General features: G+C 38.2%; 1 protein-coding gene and 1 long non-coding RNA gene across 5 annotated transcripts; one reads left to right on the plus strand and one right to left on the minus strand.

Moving 5' to 3' along the window:
- Positions 1–1,323: 1,323 nt before the first annotated feature.
- On the minus strand, positions 1,324–25,416 carry LOC113020760 (nuclear GTPase SLIP-GC-like). 4 transcript variants are annotated; one of them, XM_026164977.1, is made up of 22 exons: positions 24,990–25,416; positions 22,230–22,283; positions 11,945–11,983; positions 11,629–11,653; positions 11,381–11,467; positions 11,032–11,088; positions 9,209–9,239; positions 8,034–8,250; positions 7,691–7,912; positions 5,691–5,897; positions 5,423–5,598; positions 4,730–4,823; positions 4,560–4,647; positions 4,321–4,442; positions 3,898–4,071; positions 3,657–3,811; positions 3,411–3,528; positions 3,170–3,278; positions 2,938–3,068; positions 2,640–2,721; positions 2,382–2,463; positions 1,324–2,074 (listed from the first exon to the last, which is right to left on the minus strand). In XM_026164977.1, exons 1-22 carry the CDS (start codon positions 25,248–25,250, stop codon positions 2,005–2,007), a joined length of 2,601 nt encoding a protein of 866 aa, XP_026020762.1. In that variant the 5' UTR covers positions 25,251–25,416; the 3' UTR covers positions 1,324–2,004. The 4 variants fall into 4 exon arrangements, with proteins under 4 accessions (XP_026020762.1, XP_026020761.1, XP_026020763.1 ...); XM_026164976.1 differs by lacking the exon at positions 11,032–11,088 and having other exon boundaries at positions 9,209–9,296; positions 24,990–25,415; XM_026164980.1 differs by lacking the exon at positions 11,032–11,088 and having other exon boundaries at positions 2,025–2,074; positions 2,358–2,463; positions 9,209–9,296; positions 24,990–25,415.
- LOC113020777 (uncharacterized) lies at positions 15,070–15,974 on the plus strand. The gene is made up of 3 exons (XR_003272226.1): positions 15,070–15,367; positions 15,465–15,576; positions 15,892–15,974. It is a non-coding gene; the product is annotated as an uncharacterized LOC113020777 (long non-coding RNA).
- Positions 25,417–27,055: the final 1,639 nt, after the last annotated feature.

Here is a 27,055-nt window from a genome sequence, read left to right on the forward strand (position 1 = left end):
GCTAAAACTAAAAACTACTTCCAAAAACATTCAGCTTTGATATTAATGAGTTTTTTTGGGTTCATTGAGAACATGGTTGTTGTTCAATAATAAAATTATTCCTCAAAAACACAACTTGCCCTAATAATTCTGCACTCCCTGTATAACGGTCTGTCTCTCTGTGTTGGCCCTGCGATAGACCTGTCCACCCCGCCTCTGGACTGCTGGGATAGGCTCCACCCACCAGGCAGAGTGACTACAATACCCCATCAGCCTTTTACGGCTGAGAGCTCATCAAGAATGATAAAAAAATAATAAAATCATGCCCATATACTTCACTGTAAATTTACTATTGTTATCATTTATACACAAATAGTCTTCACAGTCTCCTTTTACATCGACAGTCTTGCTGCCTTACGTTTTTGAGGTTGAGATTACCAAAATATGAAAAAAAAATACTATAATACAAAATGCACTGAGAAATATTTCATATTTTATACTTAAATTAGCCATTATTACTTATGTGAGGCAGTATCAGTTTATACTGTAATAAGCATAAGAGGTGAACATGCTATGCTTCAACACATCTGTGAATCATTCAGAAAAATGGAAGAAAATGTTGATGAAAGACTGATATTTATTCTGGTTCTTTAAAAAAAGATGATTTCCTTTAAAAAAGAAAAGAAAACAAACAAAATAACAACAACAAAAAACAATGCCCCTAAGAGTAAAAGTAATGGGGGTTACAGCCAATTCAGGGACTCGTATCAAAGACTTTAAGCATTGAAAATGTATTCACAGAATTAAAATAACATCTGGTTATAATATTATGAGTAAGGGTGTACAACTGTTTTTAATTTTTATTACTTATATTAAAAACTGAGCTTGAACAAAAATGACTGGACATGGCATTTCAGGATATTTGTGCTTAAAAACCCAAACAAAAGTATAGTTGATTTCTAAGGTAAATTGGGGATTAAGATTGTAAGACAAGCTTTTAGAAATAATGTGATAATATATTTTCATACAAAATACACTCGGTTCTTTTTTGGGCACTCAAATGGCACAGGATACTTGGAAAGACCTGCAACAACAACAATGGCTGTTAGGTGTGACAGAGGTGCACCTTAGACAAACTCAAATTCTGTCAACAGCACACTATGTTGTCAAAATATCACAACAGAGTCCACTGATACTACTACCAAAACTATGTTCATATAATAATATTCTTTGTGAAGAATAAACATAGATGACAGGTCAGAAAGATTGTAGGGAACAAGAAAGCAACAATTAAAAGAGCATGACAAGAAGTGTGAATGTGTCCTTGGAAAAAACCCCAGAAACTTTAAGTTTTACAAATAAATTTATGACTAGTTGTGTTTTTCATACACAAATCCATCTTATCCTAATTCAGATATTGTTTTTAAGAAAACGCACCCTCTGCTGTGGCTCTAATGTATGAAAACCTGTCAAAAACACACATATTTGTGTGTGAAAGGTTGAGATGAAAAACTATTATCTCATAATAAAAATCTTAAATCAATAGTCTGGATGACTTGTTACCTTTAAATATTTGTAGGTAAATACAATCACAGTTTTAATTGTAATTTTAGATAAAATACATTGATGTTCCTTTTAATTACAGGGGAATTACGCGTTAGTTGTGGGCTGTATTATAAAGTGTTGCCATGTTTTTACCTTCTGTGATAAGTAGACTGATTTTACATGTACTGAAATGTACTATATAATTGTCATTGTCATCTGAATGAACCATAACTAAACTCATGAAATAAAAGCATTAAAGTAGATCAAAACAATGTATGTAGAGTGATGTGAATCTCTTTCAGTTTTTCCTCCAACTTCTCTGCTAGCCTCAAGATTTAAAACATTAAAAGAGACAGATGTCTTACAGAAATAAAAATCCAGAATCACTTATGACATTCACAAAATCAAAGTCAAATGTCACCAAAGACCAAATAAAAACAACTGAAAAGGATTGAGACCAAATCGGATGTTTTCTTTGTTTTAAACAGCACTTCCTCTGGTAAGACCTGTTTGTGTCCAGGCTTCTGCAGTTACTACCTGGTCAGCAACTCTGAAACATTAAAAAAAGAGAGCAAAGGTTTGACAATAAACAATAACCAATGAACATAATATAATTTCTACATTTTAAAATCGTAATATTGCTTGTAAAACTCCTCACACTAAAGAATACCAATGGCTATAATTAGTTTAAATGTTGAATTGCAGATTCCCCTAAAATGGACTCATTGCAGCCTCTCAGCTGATCATCATACTTTGAGTTAAAATAATTGTTAACATTGTTAAGAGCAAAAATTCTTTATTTTTTGTAAAATTTTTAATATTTAATGTAATACCATTGATAACATATTAGGAGTTACCCAGTAAGGGACACTTCATCATCTGGAGTGCCTGGAAGTTCATCATAACGTTTCTTCACCATATCAAGCTCTGTTGAAACATCTGAAAAACAAATTTGAATTTTTATGAATCAGTAATTTATAAGTTAATTTGAAAAACAGATAAATAGTTACACAGACGAAGTTATCAGGTGCAAGATTGCAAAGATAAAGAGAAAAGGACGGAAGCATTATCAAGCACTTGGAACCGATGTAATTACAGCAAACTGTCCTGTTTACCTGGGAGTGAGCTCCCATCAGTCTTGAATGAACATTCAAAGGATTCCTTCATAGTAGTCTCCAGAATCTCAAGGATGTCTCTCTAATTTAAAAAAAAAAAATTGTATTCACTTATCACAGATCAAATATTGTATTAAAGTCATATTAAATTACATTTAGAAATTTCTCAGACTTCATTTAAAACATAAATGGAAACATAACTTTTTGTATAAGTCTATTCCAGTTAAACACAGAAAAAGCCTTCAGGTGAGCTATAACAAAATACGGTCATAATATTTCTTCATAAAACAGGACAAACCCTTAAACTGCGTAACTTCTCCAACATGGTATTTTTTGCCTGCTCAAACATGTCCTTTTTTGAGTGCACATGGTTCTTAATAGTCTCCCTCATGTTGTACAGCGTGTCTTTTCCACTAAATTCTGCAGCCTCTACAATAAGACAGAAAACTCCAATCAGATTTCTCTTGCTGAATAATGATAAATATAAATATGTGTTTTAGTGCCAAGTTGTGAATAATATTATCTCTTACTCTTGTAGCCTTCTTCCATAATGTTCACAATTGTCTCTGTCAGACTGCTGTAGACTTTTTTCTTCTGTTCCCGGATCATTCTGTTCAGTTTTGCCTTAATTTTTTCTTCCTTAGAGACAAAACATGAAATACAGATGAACGTCGTTTTAAATTACATCAAGCTATAAAACTAATTTTTCATTTTTTCCTTTTACTGTACTTTACTGTTTGAATTGATGTATAGGAAAGTTTCATCTCTTACCTCTGTCTTGAGAAATCTGAGCTGCAGTTCAGTATTTTTGTACTTTTCAATCAGAGAATCAGTGTTAAGAGAAAAAGTCTTGATGACTCCGTTGAATGCTCCACATTCTGAGTCATTTCTAAAACATGTAAACATTGTGGTTATTAATGGCAGAGTTGGCAAGTTTATATTTGAAAATTGTGATATGTTATAAATTACATATCTTGAATAATATTATGTGACTGTTTAGAACTTGTCTTTTCTTACGGGAAGGTCTTTCTGAATTTTTCATCAATGCTGTCGGTCAGACATGAAGCCAGCATCATGTTAAGGTTAATTAGGGTCTTGTTCTTTGGTTTGTGGACGCCACCATTCTTAACAACACACTTCAGTACCCTGTGAAAAGCACCACCCCTCTTTCCCTAAAGCAAAAAAGAAAACAGAATTATTTAAATACATATTACTGTTAAATATGTAATTTTTTTGTAACTAGATTTAAAATACATACGTGATACAAGAAGTTCTTGAGTTTTTCTCCGTATGAACGTTTGGATTTCTCAACGCCATCATTAAGACATTTTTCAAAGGCCGTAATGGTCTCTTCCATTTCTTTGTTGATATTTGCAAGTTGAAGGATCATGTTTCTCTCAAGTTCTGAACACACCTCACCTTTTTTATCATCCTGAAAAATATTTGAAGGAATAAAACTATAAAAAAAAAAATACTTATTATTTCTTATAGATCTATAAACTCCACTTGGCTTTAAGTCACTCTACTGTAAGTAAAACAGAACGGCAAAAATACATGAATCAATTGATCACTTAATAACCTATAAATTAATACATAAAAAAACATAATAAGAAACACAAAGACATTTGATAAATCCCAACACGTAAGAGAATGTTGTTGTGTATCTTTTACTTGAACTTACCACTCCTCCGGAGTTGGCTCCTTGAATCAAAGCAAGAATCCCATAAGCTCCACTCACATAGTTTACTATCTCAGAGTGACAGTCATTGAGATCTTGCAAAAATCCCTGAAGTTTGGGTATTTCTGTTAAGAAGAAATTTCAGTGCCACAGTTTGAAATTACGTACTATAATTCAAATTAAATAATTCTTCTTTCAGTCAGAGCAAACTAAAACAACATGTGCATCAAGACTTCACCTACCAGTCTCTTCTGGACTTAGATGTTTCCCTTTTAGGAACTCTTTGGAGCTCACTGTGAACACTTTGAAACTGTCGTCAGTGAAGTGTTTCTGCGGAAAAATGATTTAATTTTAAAGCATCTTTGCAACTGTGGAGAGTCTGTATTATTTTCTGTCAGCCTATAAAACTCACATTAATCTTGCTTCGCTTGTTGAATTCTTTCCTTACTCCATCCTTGGCTTGCTGGTTTGTCATTACTATTCCATCATGGATATGAGCTCGTGAACTACAAGAAATGAGCATATCTGTACTGTTACCGTCATCACTATTATCATCACCATCACCATCATTAATTTGGGGCAGGCTGGGCGGTTTTGATTTATTCTTGGCCTTTAGGTGAAAATGTGGGAACCAAGCAGAGCTTTGCCTGACTTTTGCACACCTGTAACTCTTTGTTAACACATAGATTGTATTTAAAGACTGGCTGTGGCAATGTTTCTCTGCCTGATGGTGCTGGTACTCCAGTTTGTTGCCTTCTATTTTTAAATGTCTGGTCTGGTTAATATCCTCTCATACTTGCTAACTTGGGTTGTCAGAGCCTCACACCAAAATACTTACCTATTCACTACAGTCTTTCCTTCCAGCCAGTCATTGAGTACTCTCTCCCAAACCACCACCTTAGGGTGGTGCTCTCCACTAAATCACCAGTTCATTGTATACATTTGTTTCATTGGAAATAAACCTATTGAGCTTCAGTTGTGCGAGTCTGCTTTGCGGGTCCAGTCATTTATGATTATATGGCTTTATTTGCTTAATGTATTTATTTTGACTGTTTAAAAAAAACAAACTCGCAAATATGGGAGTTTGCATGGAAAATGTACTTACAGATCATCAGAATCATCAAGAAGATCAGACTTGGTGCAGATAAAGTGAATTTGCTGACATTCGCCACCATTTCCAATCAGACTACTGACACTTTCCAGGATCTCCCAGGCCTCTTTCTCTGATGCTGGTCGATTACTTTCAGTCACAATCCACACAGTAGAACAATCTCCAACTATCTGAAAGGAGAATAACATGTCTCAGTGCTTAATAGAAACATGACTGTTTACAGACAACACAGTATAAGCAAAGAGCAGTAAATGTGAATTACCCCTTTCCACATCTGATCTCTGCTCTTGTTACAGTCGCCATTTCCAGGAAGGTCCACAAGTGTGACATGCTGGAGAAGAGACTTGTTTGGCACCCTGACAGTCACACACTTCACTAGTGGCCAAAACCACTTTTTTCCTTCATTGCCTTCTCCTTGTTTTGAATCACTTCTTGTGTACTTGACACATTTTGCAGAAAGTTCATTAGCCTGCAATAAATAATAAAAGCAGTGCAGTTTAATTTTAATCCTACAGTTTAAGTGCTTTACAAAAACCATTAAAAAGTCCGTGACATAAAAAAAACTTAAAGAAATTGGATCACTAAAAAAAAAATATATATATATTTTTTTAATCATTTTATTTTTTGCTTTTATATTAAACACAGCATGCTTATACAGATTCAACTGAGGACAATTACTACATTTAGCATTTGTGAACTTATAAGTAAAAAAGAAAAAGGAGAAAAAAAGAGGAAGAAAAAATTATAACAACATTAACTAAATAAAGAGTAAAATAAAATAAGAAAATTCGCGCAGAGCGTGAGGCATGAATTATGATCAGTTAATTAAGAATTCTAGAAATGGCTACCAAATCGTACAAAAACTCGCCAGTTTCCCCTTTCTATCAAATATTATCTGTTCCACCCTGGCCACAGACACCGTCTCATTAAGCCACCTTTTAAAACACGGGGCCGAAGAAGACCGCCACTGTAAAAGAATAAGTTTCTTTGCAGTCAGCATTGTAATTATCTGTTTTTGTGAAAAGGAAAAAAGATTTGATTGATGCAAATGATCCAATTATAGCCAGTGTACCATCAAGTGGTACTTTTTTCCTAAATTGGTTTGAAAACCACGTAAAAATCTGGCTCCAAAAAGCTCTAAAGACAGGGAAATGCCAAAATAGATGTGCAAGGGAACCTTCGTCAATTTTCGATTTAAATGATCAGATTGTGTCATGTACAAGCTTCCCCTTGCGTTATATTGGATCAAGACTGAGGAGAAATTCAGGTCATGTGAAACCCTTTTTAAAACAATCAACCATTTGATAGTTTTGAGAAAGTCTCTAATTATCATTCAAAACCAAAATGAAAATAGATTTTTGAATTATTTAAAAGTTTTTATTCTCTATTTAAATAACACTTACTACACTCTTGTTCTCAACAGCAGAAACTACTTCATGTGGGAATTTTGCATAGTTTTCAACCACTTTGCTCAGCAGTTAATTTCTAAAGAGTGATTTAAAAAGGGTAGTGTTACGTTCCCCTAAAAGGGTCCAGGCGGTGAGGGGGAAGCAACAAAAAGTGTCCAGGTCAGAAAAAGGAGTCAAGGAGGCAAAAGGGTTAAGTTAAAGAGTTTTATTAAAGTAGCTCAACTAAAAGAGACGGACAAGCCGCTATCACCATTTAAGAAAAACAAACAAAACTCAGGCGTTGGTCAATAAAGTAAAACGTAAGCCAAAAAGAGAGCAGCTCACTAGCTGAAAACCACCAAAACACAGCTCACTAGCGGCAAACACCACAAACTCTCAGCTCACTAGCTGTAACCACACTACTGGCACTCTGGCCCAGAGCTCACCTTTCCCTGGGCTTAAATACTTTTAATTACTGATGTGAGTCAGCTGTGTAACAGGGAAAGGTGGCACCTCAGGCAGAAGAGGTGGTGGGACACACCCACACAGGCACCTTCAGGAGGAGGCCCTGCTAAGGCCGTAACAGGTAGTTAGGTTAGAACAGGGAACTGATCACTGTTGTGTGAAGAGGTAAAGGTTCTTAGACAGACAGACAGACCACTGGATCTGTTTTTGGTGTTTTGTGTTTTTTGGACTTTTGGATCTATGCTGCATTCTGTTTTCAGAAGTGAGATGTGTTTCCAATTTGTAATCTTTTGTCAATTTGGTCAGTTCCCTTTTGTGTCCAAGATGTCCTAGTTTCACCTGTGTCCCCTTCCCAGCATCCCCAGTGTGTCCCCCTGTCTGTTATAGTAGTAATATGAGTTTGTCTTACTGATTCACATCTCAAAATCTTTCGCCTGGATTGGAGAAATTCTGGAATTTCTCTGAAATATTTGTTCTCCATGAGGTTTTCAGAGGACTTTTCTTTCCATTCTTCTCCATAAAGTGCTGACAGCTTTTCAACAGCATCACGATAATCATCATCGTCTTCCTTGTCCTGATCTTCATTATTGTCAAGAAACTGACAAAATGACCACAACTCATCTTTCCACTCCTACAAAAATAGATGACAAGCCATTTATTGGAGGCATGTACCCAGCCTTAAGCTCCAAGAACTGCACTATAACAAATGATTTAGTTTTAAGTACAAATCAAACTTTGAGAATTCATTTTACCTCCTTTGTGATGAACTCAATTTCTGCCTCATACTTTGTGCTACGTGTGTTGGCTTCCACTTTGATCATGACTGAGGTGCAGGCATTGATGCGTCCTGAGGGTAAAAGATTCTTCTCTTCAATGATGGCATTTATCAAAGAGCTCTTTCCAGCCCCAGTTTTACCAATGACACCAACCAGCTCCCTCTTGTCTGTCTCCAAATCACTGATCTTTTTCCTGTTGAACAAGATTTTAAAGATGGGTTAATTGATTCAGTCATGAAAACATTTTTAAGCATGCTTCAAAAGGTTTAAAAGAGAGTTTTGTTATTTTTAATAGTAATCACTACTAGGCATTTCAGTTTTATAGACTCGCTCCACTAATTGTTTACTGTATGTTGTTTTGATCTACACCTTCTTTTTTGTGTCAGCTAAAGTGAAAATGTTTCCTTCAAGAGTTGGTAGATACCGGGAACAGGAAAAAAAATGTAGCTAAGTCACCAAAACTTCCTAAAAATATCAGTCTTTGTTGGTCTTAACTTGGAAAGTTTTAGTTTACTACCGAATCATTCCGTCATCTATAATTGTGCGGCTGTAAGTCAAAAGTATGATGTAAAAATAACTAAACAAAGAACCAACACGTCAAACAGACTGACACAAGAAACTAACTGGTGACTATTGAACCAAAAGGGTTCATGTTCATGATGGCACTGTTGTCTCACACCACCATTTGGTTGGGGGCCTTTTTGTTTTGAGTTTACGTGTTCTCTCTGTGTTTGCCTCTGTTCTCTCCAGGTACTTTGGCTTTCTCCAACAGTCCAAAGACGTGCAGTTAGTGCATTTAGGTTAATAAATTTTAAATCCTCATCAATGTAGTTACTCATTCCTGTGACTGTATCTTGGTGTAACCAGTGTGACTTCCATAAAGTTTGTTTGGACTGAATCATTTTAATTGTTGTGATCATGTGAATATACTGCTTATTTTTGCGTGTGTCAAGACTCTTGAAAAGGGACCATCTTCTCTGTGTGACTCAATTACACATAACTAGCAGTTTTTGAGGATGTTTTACAGATATTTTCTGCATTTTTGGTTTCTTCAAACACAATCTCTCTTTGATCTGTTTGTGAAACTGTCACATGATCAGGAGTGGAACCAGGCCCATACATTACAAAATATGAAAAAACTTAATACTCACTTTAAGAAATCACTGAGTTTGTCTTGGTCATTTAGTCTGGCATGTACAAATGTCATGATGCTTTTCACATCAGACAGTATGATTGATTCTGTGGACAAAGAAAGGAAAAAACTATTTAAAACAAATACTGTATTTTCGCAACTATAAGGCGCACATAAAAAAGCCTTAGATTTTCTTTAAAAAGTGCGGCGCGCCCTATAGTGCAGTGCGCCCTGTGTGTTGTAAGGACGACGTAGTAGAGAACACCATGAGAACGCTAGAGGGTGAAGTGTGGGCGTTGATCGTATATACACCGGGACAATTGCACATACCTGTATAAAAGGACAGGTATGTGCATTATGTGGAACATCGTTGTTTTAACAACCCTGAAAATGGCAAAGAGACACGCATATGAAGCACAGTTTAAACTGAAGGCCATCAGCTACGCGGAGGAACATGGAAATCGAGCAGCCGCGAGAGAATTTAAGATTAATGAATCGATGGTTCGCAAGTGGAGGAAGCTGGAAAACAAGCTCCGACAGGTCAAGAAGACGCAGCAGAGTTTCCGCGGACATAAGGCGAAGTGGCCCGAGTTGGAGGAAAGACTCGAGCGTTGGATCATCGAGCAAAGAACGAGCGGGAGAAGCGTTTCGACGGTCACCATTCGGCTAAAAGCAGTTTCGCTAGCAGAAGAAATGAAAATTGAACATTTCCGAGGAGGTCCGTCTTGGTGCTTTCGTTTCATGAAACGGTGCCATTTTTCCATCCGGACCAGGACTACGGTAGCGCAGCAACTTCCAGCAGATTATAATGAAAAGCTGGCCATCTTCCGCTCCTACTGCAGCAAACACATCGCCGACAAACACATCCAGCCCAGCCACATCACTAACATGGACGAGGTGCCGCTCACTTTCGACATCCCGGTGAGTCACACTGTGGAGAAGAAGGGGACCAGCACGGTAGCGATACGCACAACGGGGCACGAAAAGTCTTCTTTTACTGTTGTGCTTGGCTGCCATGCTAATGTACAGAAACTGCCACCTATGGTGATTTTTAAGCGAAAGACTTTGCCTAAAGAGAAGTTTCCAGCAGGAATCATCATTAAGGCAAATGAAAAGGGCTGGATGGATGAGGAAATGATGAAAGACTGGCTGAGGGAGGTGTATGTAAGGAGACCAGGTGGTTTTTTCCACGCATCACCATCGCTGTTGATCTGTGACTCTATGCGTGCCCATCTCACAGCCGATGTGAAAAAACAAGTGAAACAAATGAACTGTGAGCTTGCTGTCATTCCGGGAGGCCTGACAAAGGAACTCCAACCGCTGGACATCGGTGTGAACCGGCCGTTCAAAGTAAGGCTGCGAGCGGCCTGGGAGCGATGGATGACCGATGGAGACCACAGTTTCACCAAGAGTGGAAGGCAGCGCCGGGCGAGTTACGCCACAATTTGCGAATGGATTGTAGATGCTTGGGCTAACATGTCTGCTGGCACTGTTGTTCGAGCTTTCGCAAAAGCCGGCATCATTTCCGAGGAGCCGCACGGCACGGAAAGTGACTCTGACAGTGAAGAAAGAAACCTGGCATGTTTGATGGAGATTTAGCGCAGCTGTTCAATTCAGACACAGAGGATGAGGACTTCCATGGGTTTGATTGATGACAATTACCGGTAATAAAAATGTGAGTTCCAAACTCAGTTTTGCTCCCGCTTTATTTTTAAACACGCATAATTGTATGCGCCCTATAATCAGGTGCGCCTTATGTGTGTGTTAAATACAGTAATGGCACACATAACTGAGACTGCGCCTTTTAGTAAGGTGCGTCTTATAGTCGTGAAAATACGGTATTTAGTCTGGCATGTACAAATGTCATGATGCTTTTCACATCAGACAGTATGACTGGTTCTGTTGGCATAAATGTAAAGAACTATTTAGAAGGAATTATAGACTAGAATAACCAGAAAATGTAAATTCTCATGTTTAACAAGAAAGCAAACCTGCGTGAATTAGAGAATATCAGGACCATAATGTGACCACTTACCAATCAACCCTAATATACCATGCAACATGTGACTGTTAAATTTTGACAAAAGCCCAAAGAAAAAGTAACTTCTAGCATCAAAGATGTTGGACAAATTGTGCTGCACAAAGGTTTAACCCTTAAACTGTGACACTGTTTAGTAAGAAACCTAAATACCTTCAGATCCTGGCATAGACAGACGTTGTCGCTTAGCTGGTGACTGCAACCTGATGGTGTCACTTTGAAGGTCTGATTTTCTCTTTCCTGATTGGATAAAAACAACAACAAAAAATAAGAACAAAAAAATGGTTTTCTCTCAGCACTTAAAGTTATTCTTAGTAAAGTTATGTAGATTGCAAAAAATATTTGTGCCTTTAAAACACAGAATAATATGAGATGCAATAAATACGATGCATGTGTCTCACCTGTATCACTTGTGGATGGCAAGACCTGAGGATGAATATGAGTTATACAGGAAATTATTACTATTTGCATTGGCATTGCTCTTTAACAAATTTTAAAGGACACTAACATATAAGTTTTACAATCAACAAACTTAAATGCAGTTATTTTTTATTAACCAGCAGACTGATGAAAAATAAATTACAATAACCTTCTTCTTACTAAATATCAGTGATCCGACGAGATAGTTGTTTTACATAATTAAGTCCCAGTCCCAATGGAGCTTTACTTTGTCTCAGGCAGTTGGCTCATATGTCTGAAATTCAGTATAATCCTTACCTGAACCACATCAGCTGCTTCTTCATGCTCCTGTTCACACTGCAGATAAAAAGTGCAAAGCAGTGTTTAATATTAACCTCTTAAACATGTATTAAAATTGTATTTGTCGTATGGACATTCAATCTGAAGGAAAAAAATGTTTTAAACTGACTTGAAAAGAAATGACTGTTTCCTGATTTGAGTTTTGTTCTTCCTGCCACAATCAAAACAACTCAAATTATATTAGTTAAGAATTAATAAAATTACTCTACAAATAATTACTGCCAGTGAGATGCTGTCAAACACCAGTGGGTCGCTGGTGTTCGCTCTCTGCGGTAAACTATCACTTCTTGTTCCAACACACAGTGATGCTTTTATGTAGCTTATCTGCGTAGCCAATTTAATTAAAAACTTATAACTTACGTCAAGGTGTAATCTTCACACAGTCTGTGTATTCACTCACAGTATTCACTCACTTTGTCTTCAGGGGTTCACTAGCTTAGCTTGGCCATAGCCAACTCATTAGCAGCATGGCCTTTTCACCTGTCCCTCCTGCACTTTCCTGCTCATTGTGTCAGATGTTTAGTTACTCCTCAGCCTCCTTCAGCAATAATGATACTTGCAAAAAATGTAGCCTATCTGCAGCTCTGGAGGCCAGGATCACAGAATTGTAGACTCTGCTTCGAAACCTTAAAAATCCCATAGTTATCCAGGCCTCTTTAGCCCGTGCAGCTAAAGGTAGCGTAGGTCCCGTTAGCTCCCTCTGGGAGATTGTCCTGAGCGGTAGTGATGTTCGATTTGTGAACGAATCGTTCAATACTCGAGAATCACTTTACTGACTCGTGAATCATGATTCACAATCCCAACTGACTCACTGACTCATCCCTGTTGCTGTTAGCAAGCTAATTCCATTAGTAGAAATATATCTAGCTTATAATTAAAATTGTGTGGGGAAAAAACAACAGCCAGTTTCTTAACAAAATCATTTCTGCTCTGAACTGGAAGAAAAAACCTTGAGTAGAAACCTCACATCAAGAAAATAGCTCCTTGGTTCACTGTAGCATCGCTCAGCTAACATGCTAACAGCACATTTGAGTTACTCACCCCCTCCATTCCTGTGCTGAATCATAGCATAAGCGAAACACTCAGGACTCACTAATCCCATTCCTTGCTGCTGAATCGTAGCACTGAATGGTAAAGCTCTGAATGGTTTAGGACCAAAATACATCAGTGACCTCCTGACCCAGTATGAACCTTCCAGATCCCTCAGGTCATCTGGATCCGGTCTTTTATCAGTTCCCAGAGTCAGAACCAGACACGGAGAAGCTGCATTCAGCTTTTCTGCTCCTTATATCTGGAACAAACTCCCAGAAAGCCTCAGATCAGCTGAAACACTCAGTTTATTTAAATCCAGGTTGAAGACTCACCTATTCTCAGCTGCATTTGAATAAAGCACCAAATCCACACTTTTAAGCTTAAATTTCAAAACTTACATTAACTACAGATTTTATCTACTGTTCTGGTTTTATCTGTTTTGATTTTATATACTGTTTTGTTTGTTTGTTTGTTAAGTGGGTTTAGAGCTCTGGGTAGCTCCCCAGCTGGGTCTAGACTGGGTCTAGAGAGTATTTTAAATTCAGGGAATTTAAAATAGAAAGTAGCTCGTCCACAGAAGGACTGGTAGCTCCCCTTACGATAAGGGTTCAGATTGCGCGAACAGGTGTGAATGAATGTGTGTGTTTAGTTAGTTTGTTTGCTTGTTTTAATCAATTTTAAATCATGCTTTTTATTTGTTTTTGTTTCTAATGTCTCTGTAAAGCACTTTGAATCACCTTGTTGTTGAATTGTGCTATACAAATAAATTTGCCTTGCCTTGCCTACCCAGATAGCAAGGAGACATTGAACAGATGTTGATTTTCCATCTGAACCATCAGAATCGTCAGGATTGAAATGTCAACACAAAACCAATGTTGAAACAACATTGAAATACTGATGAAACCTGACACTGACACTGAAATAACATTGATTCACTGTTGTTCTGTCATCGTTGATTGTTGATCTATTTATAGTTGACAAGGTGACAACAATCACGTTGAAAAATCATCAATTTATGGTTGAGCGGGAAATTAAAGCTGCTACCACTTGGACTATTCCTCAGCACCCCTATCACATTGGTATGTCCCTCCAGGTAACCATTGTCTTGTACAGTAGAGCGGGACATTAGATTTACTCTCAGCGGAATTGACCGGAGAAGGCATCAGTTCATGGACTGCACTGGCCTGCACCACGATTAGTATAAGGTAAGAATGAATTACTTTTGTTCTATTCGTTATTTCCATGGTTGCATTTGAATAACAGTAAAAAAAACAAAAACAAAACTTGTTAATGTAAAGTTTCGGATAAAATGTGGGAGCCCGAAATTGTGTCTACTTTCATCTTACAATCCGGCAACAAATAAATTGCACTGCGAACAAAGTCTATCAACAAAGAAAACATTTTCGTTTCATACTTTTCCATTATATTCCCTTATAAAGCTAGCTTTAACGCTTCGAGGGTTCCTTTGTTCTTGCCGTCGCCTCGGCGCTTGACCCAGACTTTCGCTCTGTAGTTGCTTTTTAGCGTAGTACTACAAACAATTGTAAATCTGTGATATATGATTGATAAACGTAAAGGTAACTGTATAAATGTGTTCAATGACTTTGTTACTTTTAATGATTGGTGAGCACCCGCTTCGATTCGCACTCAATTCAAACTTTACGCTGCACGCTCACCTACCTTGCGTTTGCACCTTTTGTCCACACGTAAACTGAGATTTTTAAAGACGCCTGCCAGGGCGGATATTTTCGAAAACTCCGTTTTAGCATTTACGTGTGGACGAGGAAGACGGAGAAAACGCAGCGTCGAAGGTGTGCGCCTATTTTGATGCCACACTGCGCCAAGTTTTTGTCTCGGTGCCATGAATTCCTACAATGGCAGACTTAGACAAAATACTGTTAATTTTATTATCTTCAGTGTTTAAATGCTTACATATACACACGCAGTTGTATGTTTAAAAAAAAAAAAAGAGTTTGTTTTATCGGGTTTGCTTGTAATTGTTGCCTATATACATTTTAAGCTATTATTTATTATTTAGTTCAAGCAATAGATCAAGTTTTGTAGTGACTATGAAATATATTGTAATTATCTGTTTCCTGTTTATCCTAGACAGGGCAAAAAAGGACTCCAAATTTAAAAAAAAGATAAAAATGAAAGACTGGTGCATTGTGCAGTTCAGCACTGGTGGTACAGAAATAGTCCCTAGTTCATGGATAAATGGGGAGAAATTGTCATGGCCTCCATATCTTCCGTGAGACACATTCAGGATCCACGCCACAGTAAAGAGGAGAGTTCATCCTGGTGCAACATGGCTCACCTATGCACCAGTCCGACTTCTAATAAGCCATGGTGGGTATCATCTGGATTGGTGTTGTATAAATGTAACAATAACAAGTTTTTCGTGTCCTAATTTATGTCTGGCCATACATTGTGTTTGTACTTCCAGACACATTTCACGAAGCAGAACCCAGTCTTCAGAAATATCTAAGTGAACACTGTGATACGTCTGACCTTCAGTCCGAAGCTGAAACTCAGACCAGTCATAAAAGAAAGCACAAGTAAAACTTTTTTTATTTCACAAACATATCTTTGATTGCTAAGAATTTATGATCTTGTCTTTTATACATATCTGTGGTGCTTCCATACTGCAATATCACCACATAATATAGTCCAAAAAGTGGAAGCTTGTAAACTTTTTATAAATGCAAAGCCGTGTACACTTGTGCACTTCAAAAATTCCTTGTATACTGTACCTTCTTGCACATCTCCGTTTCCTGTGTGTGTTGTTATAAATCAAACTGTAACTTTAGGAAATAATATTCCAAAAGCACATTTGTAATTATTTTTGACCGTTTTCAACTTTTTTTCTTTAGACCAAATCCCCTGTACACATATAGTGACTCAGAGGATGAGCAGCCCACAAAAAAACGGTTTCCCCAGCCCCCTCGAGTGAAAATACCAGGTAATAAAATACTGTCTGGTGTCTTTGTACATATCTGTGTGTGACACAAGGAAACTTTTGACAAGTTGTCTGTATTCTTAAATACTTAAAAAAAAATTATCTTTTTCTGTCAGACCTGACGAGAGCTGTTAACGAACTCCGTGAGGAGGTCAGAGCCATCCGCAATACCGGCTGCAATGAATCGGTAGATGCTGGGGTACTGCCTCTGGATTTGCCCTTGCACAACATTGAGGAGCTAAACAATGCAGAGGCAGCTCTTCAATCACAAGAGGCAAACAAGGCAATGGTAAGTATATAAAGGTTATGTACACTTTGTAACTATAAAGTGTAATAGCTGTCAGATGTGATTTAAATACATAACAACGGCCTGTTGATTAAACACACAAGCACTTGCATACACATTAAAGACATGAGACACGCTAATTCCATCTCTTAAAATGTGTCTATAGGTGAGATGCTTTGCCTTGATTGGAGGGACCACACTGGAGGTGCGAGTACGCCGTGTAATGGCTTATGCCATTACAAACGAGCTGGCCTCGGTACTAAACTGGGCAGGGAAAAAAACCAAGGACCAGACAAAGCAAAAAAGGGCATTTAAAGATACAGCGCTCTGCAAATGCATATTTGGTAAGTTTTACCGTTTTTTTGCTATATTACTTTGTCCTTCTTAATAACAAGACTTTCATGTCCGGTTAATCTGGAGATGGAGTCTTTGGTCTTTGGCTCGGGTTGTAGTTTGTACAGCCCGAGGACCCCATGTTTATTTTGTTTTAAAGACAGTTAACAAGAGCTTATTCATGTGCTCTAATTCACTTTTTGTGTGTGTGTGTGTGTGTGTGTGTGTGTGTGTGTGTGTGTGTGTGTGTGTGTGTGTATTTTTGTCCTAGATGGCCTGACGCAGCAGTTGGGAGCAAACTCTATGTCCGAGTTTGTCTTTGCACAAGCAGTGCAGAAATGGCTCCGATACGCCCCAGATCGTTTGGGTGGTGCAGGACTCACATCATGCATCCCCATCCCAGAGTAAAAAATTACAAACTTCTGTGAAACATATAAATGTAAATAGGAAACTGTCTTTTAATAAAGTATTTAGCAAACAAAACATGCCTATTGACCTTTTTTTGTTTAGTTTTTTCTCTGTTACATCACATGCAATGCTTTCTTATTTTAGGATATTAATATTGACATGATACATTGTGAGACATTTGTTTTTTGTTTTTTTTTAAAGGGTGTCCAATTTGAGGAATAAGTACAATTATGTGTTTAGGTGGTTTAAGTATTGATGGAAACATGCAGTAGTTTAGTGTTGGTTAAAATACCTATAAAGAGAGGTAGATTTCCAGTCATGATTTAACTGTTGTTTTAATAAAAAGCAACTGTGCGAAAGAGGTGGAAAATCAACACCATAGCTCAACAGTGTTTCAATATCAGAATCTGACATTGTTTCAATGTCAACAGTATTAGAATATATAACGTTGAATCAATGTCAGGTTTCAACATTGATTCAACATCAAAACCTGACGTTGTTTCAACGTTAAAGGGTGCAAGAGTGACGTTAGGTCAACGTCACACTTCAAAGTTGATTCAATGACATCACCTGATATTGACTCAACATTGTTTCAATGTTTCCTTGCTATCTGGGTAGAGTAAGCGAATCACTCAGGACTCACCCCCTCCCTCCTGGCTCACAGCTCAAACGAGTTGAACGAATCACTGACTCACTCACCCCCTCCCTTCCTGTGCTGAATCGTAGCATAGAGGAATCACTCACTCACCCCCTCCCTCCCGATTCGCAGCTTCTTTTTCTTCTTGGTTAGCAACCAACATTAAGGTACATTAGCGCTCGTGCTTCATAAGACACACTCACCCCTCCCTCTCGGTTATCAGCTGTTGAAACTCAGAGCGTGTTACCTTGGAAGAGTCACCTTCACTGAAGACGAAGTCCGATAGTCTGACTGACGCAGTATAACATTCAGTCTACACTTTGTTTTTTTGAAAAGATCATAAGCAGACTTAAGGAAAAAATATATGAACTCAGTTCCACCACTATTAAAAAAATAAAAATGCTCAGACTCGCATTCTGCTGCTGCAATAATGTAAGTTAAATAATTAGAAATTCGCTATTTCACTAAATTATTTAGATAAGAAAATATATATGTGACATGTTTGAGGAAAATACTACTAATAAAAAAAACAGAAAATTCTAAAGGTGTTTTTGTTTTTTTCCACGTGTATGGGGCAAGGGGGCAGTACTACGGTGTTGTTTGCCGGCAGTGCGAGTTAATGATACGAGGAAAAATGGATAGTCGTCGAAGAAGCGATATTTGGATGCATTTTCAAATGAAAAGTGCAACACACGCACAATGCAACATTTGCAAGACAGTTTTGTCTTTTCGAGGGGGAAGTACATCAAATATGAGAAGACATCTCAGTAGCAAGCACCACACAGTTATGCTACAACAACAGCACAGTCAAAACCCAGCTACTAGCATTGGAAAACCTAGCGGCCAGCAGCAGGAGCAACAATCTTCAAAAGCAGCATTATCAACAGCGGTCACATCACCTGTTTATTCCAGCAGCACATCAACAAGTACTCAGCAAGAAAATACAAGCACACACACAGCAGGGCAAGGACAACAATCAGCAAAAAGAATACAGAGGCAGTCTTACATGGGAGCATTTGTGTCAAGGCCCATGATGCCACTTCAGCAGAGCAAGGTTGACCAGGCTCTGGTTAAAATGATTGCCCAAGATTTTCAGCCCTTTTCAATCGTTGATGACAGAGGATTTAGGGAATTCACCAAGGCACTTGATCCTTCATATGTTCTTCCCAGTAGAAGTACAGTATCCAGACAGCTGATGCCCGATTTGTTTCAGAAGATAAGAGCTGATGTTCAGGAAAAAATCAAGACAGCACCTGCTGTGTGCTTAACAACTGACTGCTGGACCTCCAGCACATCAACAAGTTACATGTCTGTTACATGCCACTATGTGGCCGAGTTTAAGCTGCAGTCAAACTTGTTGGACTGTTTTGAATTAAAAGACAACCATACATCTGAAAACCTGGCTAGAGAGCTGGAAAGGATTGCAACTGAATGGGCCATTATGGAAAAGATAGTTGCATGTGTAAGTGATAGTGCAGCCAATGTCAAGAAGGCTGTGGGTGACATTCTGCACTGGAACCATCTAAATTGTTTTGCACACATTTTGAATTTAATTGTCAGAAAGGGAATCCAGCAGTCTCAAATTCAAGAAATTATTAGAAAGGTAAAAGCAATAACTGAATATACACGCCGCAGCACAGTGGCTTCTGCTAAACTGAGAGAGACACAGCAGCAGATGGGAGAGCCCCAACTACGACTGAAGCAAGATGTGCCAACCAGGTGGAATTCCACTTATTACATGCTGAAGCGGATTGCGGAAGTGAAGGATCCCCTCATTTCCACCCTGGCCTTGGTAAATCCACAGCTGCAAACCCTGTCACTTGAAGAGTGGGAGATGGTCAAGAAAACCTGTGAGGTCCTGCAGCCTTTTGAGGAAGTGACTGTGAAACTGAGTGCCAAAAGGTATGTTAAAATAGTGTCATAATACATGTATATATTTCATGTTGTGTCATTACATTTGCCTAAACACATTTTTCAATTCTTTCCCAGATAATAGCATTTAAGATGTTTCTTACAACAGCTTATAATTAAATGTAAACTGTAAAATGGTTTTATATGACAATGTATGCTTAATGCACTGCACTGCAGGGGCTGTAACTGCATTAAAACACATGGAACTATAGTCTTTCCTTTATTTCTCCTCAACAGGTTTGTTACTGGATCAAAAGCCATTTTAATGGCAAGAGGGCTGCAGAGGATTACTGCACATAGACAGAGAAGTCCTTCCATCTATCAGCCAATCTGCAACATGGTAGACATCCTCATGGCAGAAATTGTCAAACGGCTGGGGGGAATCGAACAAGTGAGCCTGCTTGCAGATGCTACACTTTTGGATCCCAGGTTCAAGAAGCATGTATTTTTACATGATAGACATGCAGAAGATGCTGTAACAAGAGTTGTGGGAGCTGCATCAAGGTCCTTAAGACCACTGCCACTGGCAACACCCAGCACAGAGGAAGGAGAGGGTGTCCCACAGGCCAGTACTTCCACTGAGACAGTGCCTGTGATTTGGGCCGATTTTGAGGAGCGGGTTGCATCACTGAGGCCAGGAGTCCAAAACCCCTTCACAGAGGCAATGCTGGAGATTAAAGGATTCCTGTCAGAGCCACTCCTACCCCGAACATCTGACCCCCTGGAGTGGTGGAAGTCCCATACCACTGTCTTCAAAAAAACCTGCGATATTATGAAGACGAGACTCTGCATAGTGGCAACTTCCGTTCCATCAGAGCGGATCTTTTCAAAGGCAGGACAAATAATTACAGACAGGAGGAACCGTCTCAGCCCTGGAAAAGTTGGGGAGCTTATTTTCCTCAATGCCAATCTGTAAGGGACAATTAATTTTGAAGTGGACTAGTACTTTTGAACACAGTAATCTGTGAATTTTATTCATTTTTATTTATATTTTTGATTTTGATTTTGTTGATTCACATTTCATTTTGTATCTGTCAGAAATTTCATTGATATTCTATTGAAATAAAAATAAATGTTCCCTTTACAAATCTTTATTTTTTTGCTCTTTTTTGCTCTATAAAAGAGTTGTTTTTCTTTTTCAATCACTCATCTTAGCAATAGGGTTTACATGAAAAGACAAACAAATTAAGTTTGCATGAAAATGTACATTTTTTGCACACTCCTAGCAACTGACTCAGTGACTCAAATGACTCAAAACACCCGATTCATTTTGGTGAGTGACTCATTCAAACTCGATTAAGTAAAAGGAATCAAATTTACCATCACTATTAGTGATATAGTGGTTGGTGGTTGTAAGGATTTTAAGTCATAGACTGGTCTCTAGGCTTTTGTGACTGGGGCTTTACTTTGACTCAGGTCACTTTAGCGCAGTGGTTCCCAAACCTTTTTTGCTAGGCCCCCTTTGTTTTATTAGAAAAATGGTTGTGAATTAAAAATCAAGAATGTGGCATACTGTTTGTCCGTGATGTGAAGAGCCCAGTGCGTGCTCCCGACGCAGGGAAAACCAATTCTGCAGAGGAGACCTACCTTGGCACTTGTGCAGTCGAAGCCAAAGGGATGATATGCATCACCATATTTTCTAGTCTTTGGCTTGAAAGGTTGGTTTGGAAACATATTTGGTGATGCTTCATCTCCTGCTTTGCATTTGTGTGGATGCCCCGTCAAAAACCTGTCCATTATGCGTTCTATTTTTTTTCCTTTTCATACCGTAGTGTCAAGTGCGCCAATTGGTTGAACGATGCACAGTGACTCCATCTGATGCAAGATGATGTTGTAGGTCTTTGGTGCTGGTCTGACAAATGGTGGACTATGACTGTTCTCACCATTTGTCGCTTCTGTCTATCCGAGATTTTTCTTGGTCTGCCACTTAATTTGAACTGAGCCTGTGGTCTTCCATTTTCTCAACATGTTCCTAACTGTGGAAACAGACAGCTTAAATCTCTGAGACAGCTTTCTGTATCCTTCCCCTAAACCATGATGGTGAACAGTCTTTGTTTTCAGGTCATTTAAGAGTTGTTTTGAGACCCCCATGTTGCTACTCTTCAGAGAAAATTAAAAGAGGAGGGAAACTTACAATTGACCCCCTTAAATGCTCTTTCTCATTATTGGATTCACCTGTGTATATAGGTCAGGGGTCACTGAGCTCACCAAGCCAATTTGACTTCCAATAATTAGTTCTAAAGGTTTTGGAATCAATAAAATGACAACAGCGCCCAAATTTATGTACCTGCCTGATTTTGTTTAAACAATTATTGCACACTTTCTGTAAATCCAATAAACTTCATTTCACTTCTCAAATATCACTGTGTGTGTCTCCTATATGATATATTTAACTGACATTTTTTATTGTAACAACCAACGATTTATACAGGAAAATAATGACTATTAACAAGGTTGCCCAAAGTTTTGCATCCCACTGTATGAATGAAGGAAAGCATGCTGGTTCATTATCTGAATTTCAGTAATTCCTACCTGATCGAAATCAGCTGTTTCTTTATAGTTTTGTTTGCAGAGTAGGTAAAGCTAAGTGCAAAGCTATGTAAAATGTTTACTTAAAAATGTAACTTGCAGTACAGATACTGAAGAGGAGTGTCATGAAACAGTTTTTTATACTTACTTGACCAGAAGTATTGACTGATTCCTTTTGTGGTTGAGTTGTATTTGGCTCTTCCTAACACAATAAAAATATTGCAAATCCAAATCAGCATAAAAGTTAAAGAATTTTTCTGAATAATGCTATCAATGTGTGGGAAGGTGTGGTTTTTGCGGTGTTGTGGTGTGTGCAGGGAGGGGGGCACAATAGGATATTCATGAATGTCCCCACACTAGTGATGTGATTTGGTATCCATCTGATACCTTGTAAACACAGGCCCAGTATCAAAGATTCTGATACAGATACTGATGCTTTTTAATAATTAAGGTGGATGAATCATCAAATTGCTAAGTCTGAATGAATTTTCATGACCTGTTAGTGTTTTGGGAGGTTTTTTTCTTTGGATTATTAATTAAAACCAGGCAAGGACAGAAATAATAAAATGATAAGGCTGTAGCACATCTAGTTGTAGCTTAAATATAGTAACTTTACAGTATCCCTTTTACAGTTAACACAAATGGATAATTGTACTCAAACAAATCCGAGTCGAAATCGGGATATTTGCTTCGATTACAGTAAATGTTGCTATGACACTTGAAAGCATCAGCATTTACACAGACAGCCAGGTTGCCTCTTTGATGAATTCGGGAGTAACAAAGAAACAGAAACTAGTATCCCAAAAAGTTGATTCTGTTCATCTGGACTGTTTTCAGTGGGAGGAATGTTTTGTCACTCATCCAAGTGACTTCTTCAGTCTCAGCTGACTGCAGGTTTCAGCTTCTGATCGTTACGGAGGCGAAGTTAATTGGATCCGCTCTCCCCACCAAGCAAATTCACCTGATCCGGGGAAAACAAATTCTGTCGGGGATAACTACCTTGTCACTGAATTTAAGCTATTATAAATGACTTGTTGACTTAAAATTGGTCAATCATATCTTTTACAAAGAATATCAATTTAGAGATCATTCCTATCACAAAGTAGTAGTGCTGAGATTTCCGGCTCTTTTTAGAGAACCAGCTCTTTTGGCTCCCAACCGGCTCTTCAGGTTGTTTTGTTGCTTTTAATTAATTTATTATTAACAACAATATAAAATTATGCACGAAAGGAATTACTAATGTAAAAAAACAAAACAGAAGTGGTTTTATTTATATATGTTTATATATAAATATATACAGTGGCCTCTAGAGACAAAGCATGTACAAACTCCAAAACACATTTCTAGCGTTAACTGAACTTCAAAAACAGAGCTACCTAGATCACTTAAATTACGCAATTGAAAGCATACGTGTAATTTTTGTGTATTTATACACAAGCACTCATATATATTCAAATAATTAAAAAAAAATGTTCATTTACCTTTTACTACCACACACCAAATCCAGTTGTTGGTACTTGCTGGTTTGTGTAGCCACTAGGTAACAAAAGCTCAACACTGCGCGTTTTGGAGTTTGTACATGCTTCGGGGTTTGTATGTGCTTTGTCTCTAGCAGCCACCGTAAATATACTTTTATTCATTCACTCCACATAAAATGTAATAAATAAATCATATAATACAAAAACCAGCTATTTACATTTCAACTTGGGCCTGCATGAATAAACTTTCTGAATCCTTTATCATCCGCAACTGAAAATAGTTGTGGATTATTACTATACTTTTCTAATGTGACATTGTTGTCCATGGCTCTTTTTCTCTGTCTCCCTCCTGCTCTGTTCCTGTGCTACTGAGAGTGTAACTACCACCCCTCCCCTCTCTTCCCAGCGCAAAGCACAAGGCTCGCGTGCGGAGTGAAGCCTATTTAATCTCAAAAAGCTCCTAAAACAGTCAGTGATCACTGTTGACCTCCCTCGGCTTTTATTACCGCTAATCATTTATTTAAGCTCAGTTTTTAAAACCTTGGGATGTAACTACAGCCCAGCTCATGCAGCAGTATATGAATGACTAACCTCGTATTGTGGATGGATTATCTCAGTTGTTCTCCTGACTGAACTTCTTTATTCTAAAGAAACCCCAAACAAACAACAAAAAAACCTTGGTATGTGCCACTTGATTTAACTCTCTGGTATCTGCATTAATTTCAACACTTTCTGTAGCATTTCTAACTCTACACATCTAAATTCAAATCACTTGGATGAGTGACAAAACGTTTCTCCCACTGAAAACGCTACATTCAGATGAACAGAATCCACCTAACTTCTTGCTAACTTCTAACTCCGTTTAATGTCATAAATTCCGTTTTCATGGATGCCTGGATGTAAACTCAATTGTTACACCTGGTAGAGCAGAACGCTGATCTTTTTATTAAAGATGAAAGACTTTAGACAGTTTTTCAACTCTCAGTAATGCCATAGTGATCGTTTGATATATGGACTTGCAGTGGAGTTTAGGCCCAGACACGGCTAGTGATGTCAGACTTAACGACCGGATAAGGAGCCGGCTCGCATTGTTCACTTCCGTTCGCGACTGACACATCACTACAAAATAGCTGTTGCAATCAATTTTTGGCAAAGTAACTGGTATATAACCGGGATTTTTTTCTTCAAGAGAGAGCTAGTCAAGAGTGCAGCAGAAATAACAAATATAACAGCACCTTTCTATAAACAAAAAGAAATGGATTGATGAAAATATGAGTACAAATACACATAACAAGATACTTAGAAAGCAGACCATTTCTTTATTTGATGTACAACCCCTTTGACTAAAGTCTATTTAATAATATAATTAAAAATATTAGATGTTAAAAAAACAAACAAACATCGAAAGTCACTCTTTGGGAGACACTTACCTCCCCTGGCATCAATATTTCTTCCATGCGGTGATGATGGTCTTCTGGGGAGAGTTCCAGCCCGTCCAGAGGGGGCGGATTCGCAGCGGCCCCAAACTGAGCCAAAAAGTTTTGTAGCACCTGCGTCTGCCGCTCAGTCAGGGCCTGCAGGTCTTGCAGATGACGTTGGTGCTCTGCCGCCTGCTCCTGCTGAAAGGCCGCTATGCTGGCCATCATTTGAGCTAGTGCCTGAGCTGGCTGGAGGTTCTGCGGGTTTGACATGTCGTAGCGGGAAGCTGGGCACCACTGTATCACTCTGTTCCTGATCTCCGTTATGACGCACACACACAAGGAGACAGTTCTGTGTCAGGTTTCAGTAATTCTTTTCATTCAGTTCACACTTCACTTCACACTCTTCAACTCCCACTGGCTCAGCTCTCTCACTCCGCTCTCAGTTCATTCCTTTTCAGGCCCCAGCAGCTACTAAACCAGGGTGTGGCAGTCATCAGCTCTTTCTCCCAGCCTCCCCTGTCACTGTAACCTGAACCTGCTGCTCCACCCCTCACCTGGTGCTAAACCACAAATCACACCCCACCATAAAATGACATATTGAAATTTAATGTAATTAGCGCACCATAATATTTCTAAAACAAATTCACCTGTAAGCATTTACTGTAAGTGACATTTTTCAGATGAAAAGTAACAAATGTGAAAGGATTTAATTAATTAGTGTGAATGCTTGAAAAGCATTCACAGTATTGTTCTTCTAATTAGTGTGAATGCTTGTAAAGAAATTATTTTTTGCAGTGGCACAAATAATTTATGTGGCATCTTCTTTAATGTAGAACACCTGATTGTTATGTAAATAGTTTGAAATGGTTATTTAAAAAAAAAAAAGGTAAATGGCTGCAAATTTGCAGCTAACTTGTGTCATGGTCCTGGGTCGGTGACCCAGTGTTTTGAGTTTTGTGTCATTATTGAATTTTGATTTTGTCATAGTTTATCTTTTCTAGTCTTTCATTTCCTGTGTTCCAGGGTCTGCTGTATTCCCTAGTCAAGTCTGCGTCTGTTATGTTTCCTGTTTTACTTTGGAAGTCTGTCCAATGTCAGTGTCTTTAGTTTCACTTCCCCTGTCCCGTCTTTAGGTTCATGTGTGTCAGCTGTGCTCCCATGTGTGACCACTTCCCTTGATCATCCCTTATGTGTATTTAGTCTCTGTGTTTCATTCAGTCTGTGTCGCGTTGTCTGTGTTCCACGCCGTATGTCATGTCAGGTTTCAAGTCTCTGTGCAGGTCATGGCTCATAATGCTTATTCTTATATTTCACAGTTCCCTCATGTTCTGGCACAGTCTTGTTCATAGCCTCACTGTTGTTAGTTTCTTCCCAATTTAGGTTCCTGTTTAGTTGTTGACCCTGTTCACTTCTCGTTTAGTTTAGTTCATGTACTCCAGCCTCAAATAAAGGCTCGCCTTTTGTTTAAAGTTAATTTGGTCTGCTTATCTGTGTCCGCACCTGGGTCCTCCAAACACTCTCCACACGGTCAGCCACTGCGAACCATTACAACTTGTGCATGGGATTTTAAGATTTACAATTTATATTTGTATTTAAGTTATGAAATATGATTCATTAAACATGTTTGTGGTTGTTACAGCATAAAATATAACTTTTTCTACTCAGATTTTGTTTTTTTTTGTTTGATTTTAGATCAGTTGTGTTAATAGAGTATGTCAAAATTAAAACATAACTGTAAATTCAGACATGTGAGGCTGTACTGAAAAGAATGACACCAAACAAGGCAAAGTAAATAGTTTTTAATGGTGATATGTAGAGGTCAAATTAAAAGTAGTCAAAAATGGTCAATTATACCCGGGACCCCAGAAGGTTAATGATAGGTTTTGTATTGTTGATTGTCATTTATGCTTAGAAACATTTACTCATATATGCTTAGAAGTGTATAATCATTTGTAGATTGAAAGAATGTTTCATCTTAAAGGAGGTCTGTATTAACTCTGTGTAGAAGGAAGTGCATTCATTCCTCTAGAGTGTATCCTTGGTATAAATCACATACTCCCTAGGAGAGTTTATCT

This window comes from Astatotilapia calliptera, chromosome 4 (assembly GCF_900246225.1).
Source record: "Astatotilapia calliptera chromosome 4, fAstCal1.2, whole genome shotgun sequence".
NCBI classification, from domain to species: Eukaryota; Metazoa; Chordata; class Actinopteri; order Cichliformes; family Cichlidae; genus Astatotilapia; species Astatotilapia calliptera.

Coding starts and splice junctions, on each gene's coding strand:
- LOC113020760 (XM_026164977.1), bottom strand. CDS start 25,250: ATGTCAAACCCGCAGAACCTCCAGCCAGCTCAGGCACTAGCTCAAATG. Junction 9,240..11,031: donor ATTTGTACATGCCAGACTAA/ATACCGTATTTT, acceptor ATGCCAGACTAA/ATGACCAAGACAAACTCAGT. Junction 4,072..4,320: donor GAGCCAACTCCGGAGGAGTG/GTAAGTTCAAGT, acceptor AATATTTTTCAG/GATGATAAAAAAGGTGAGGT.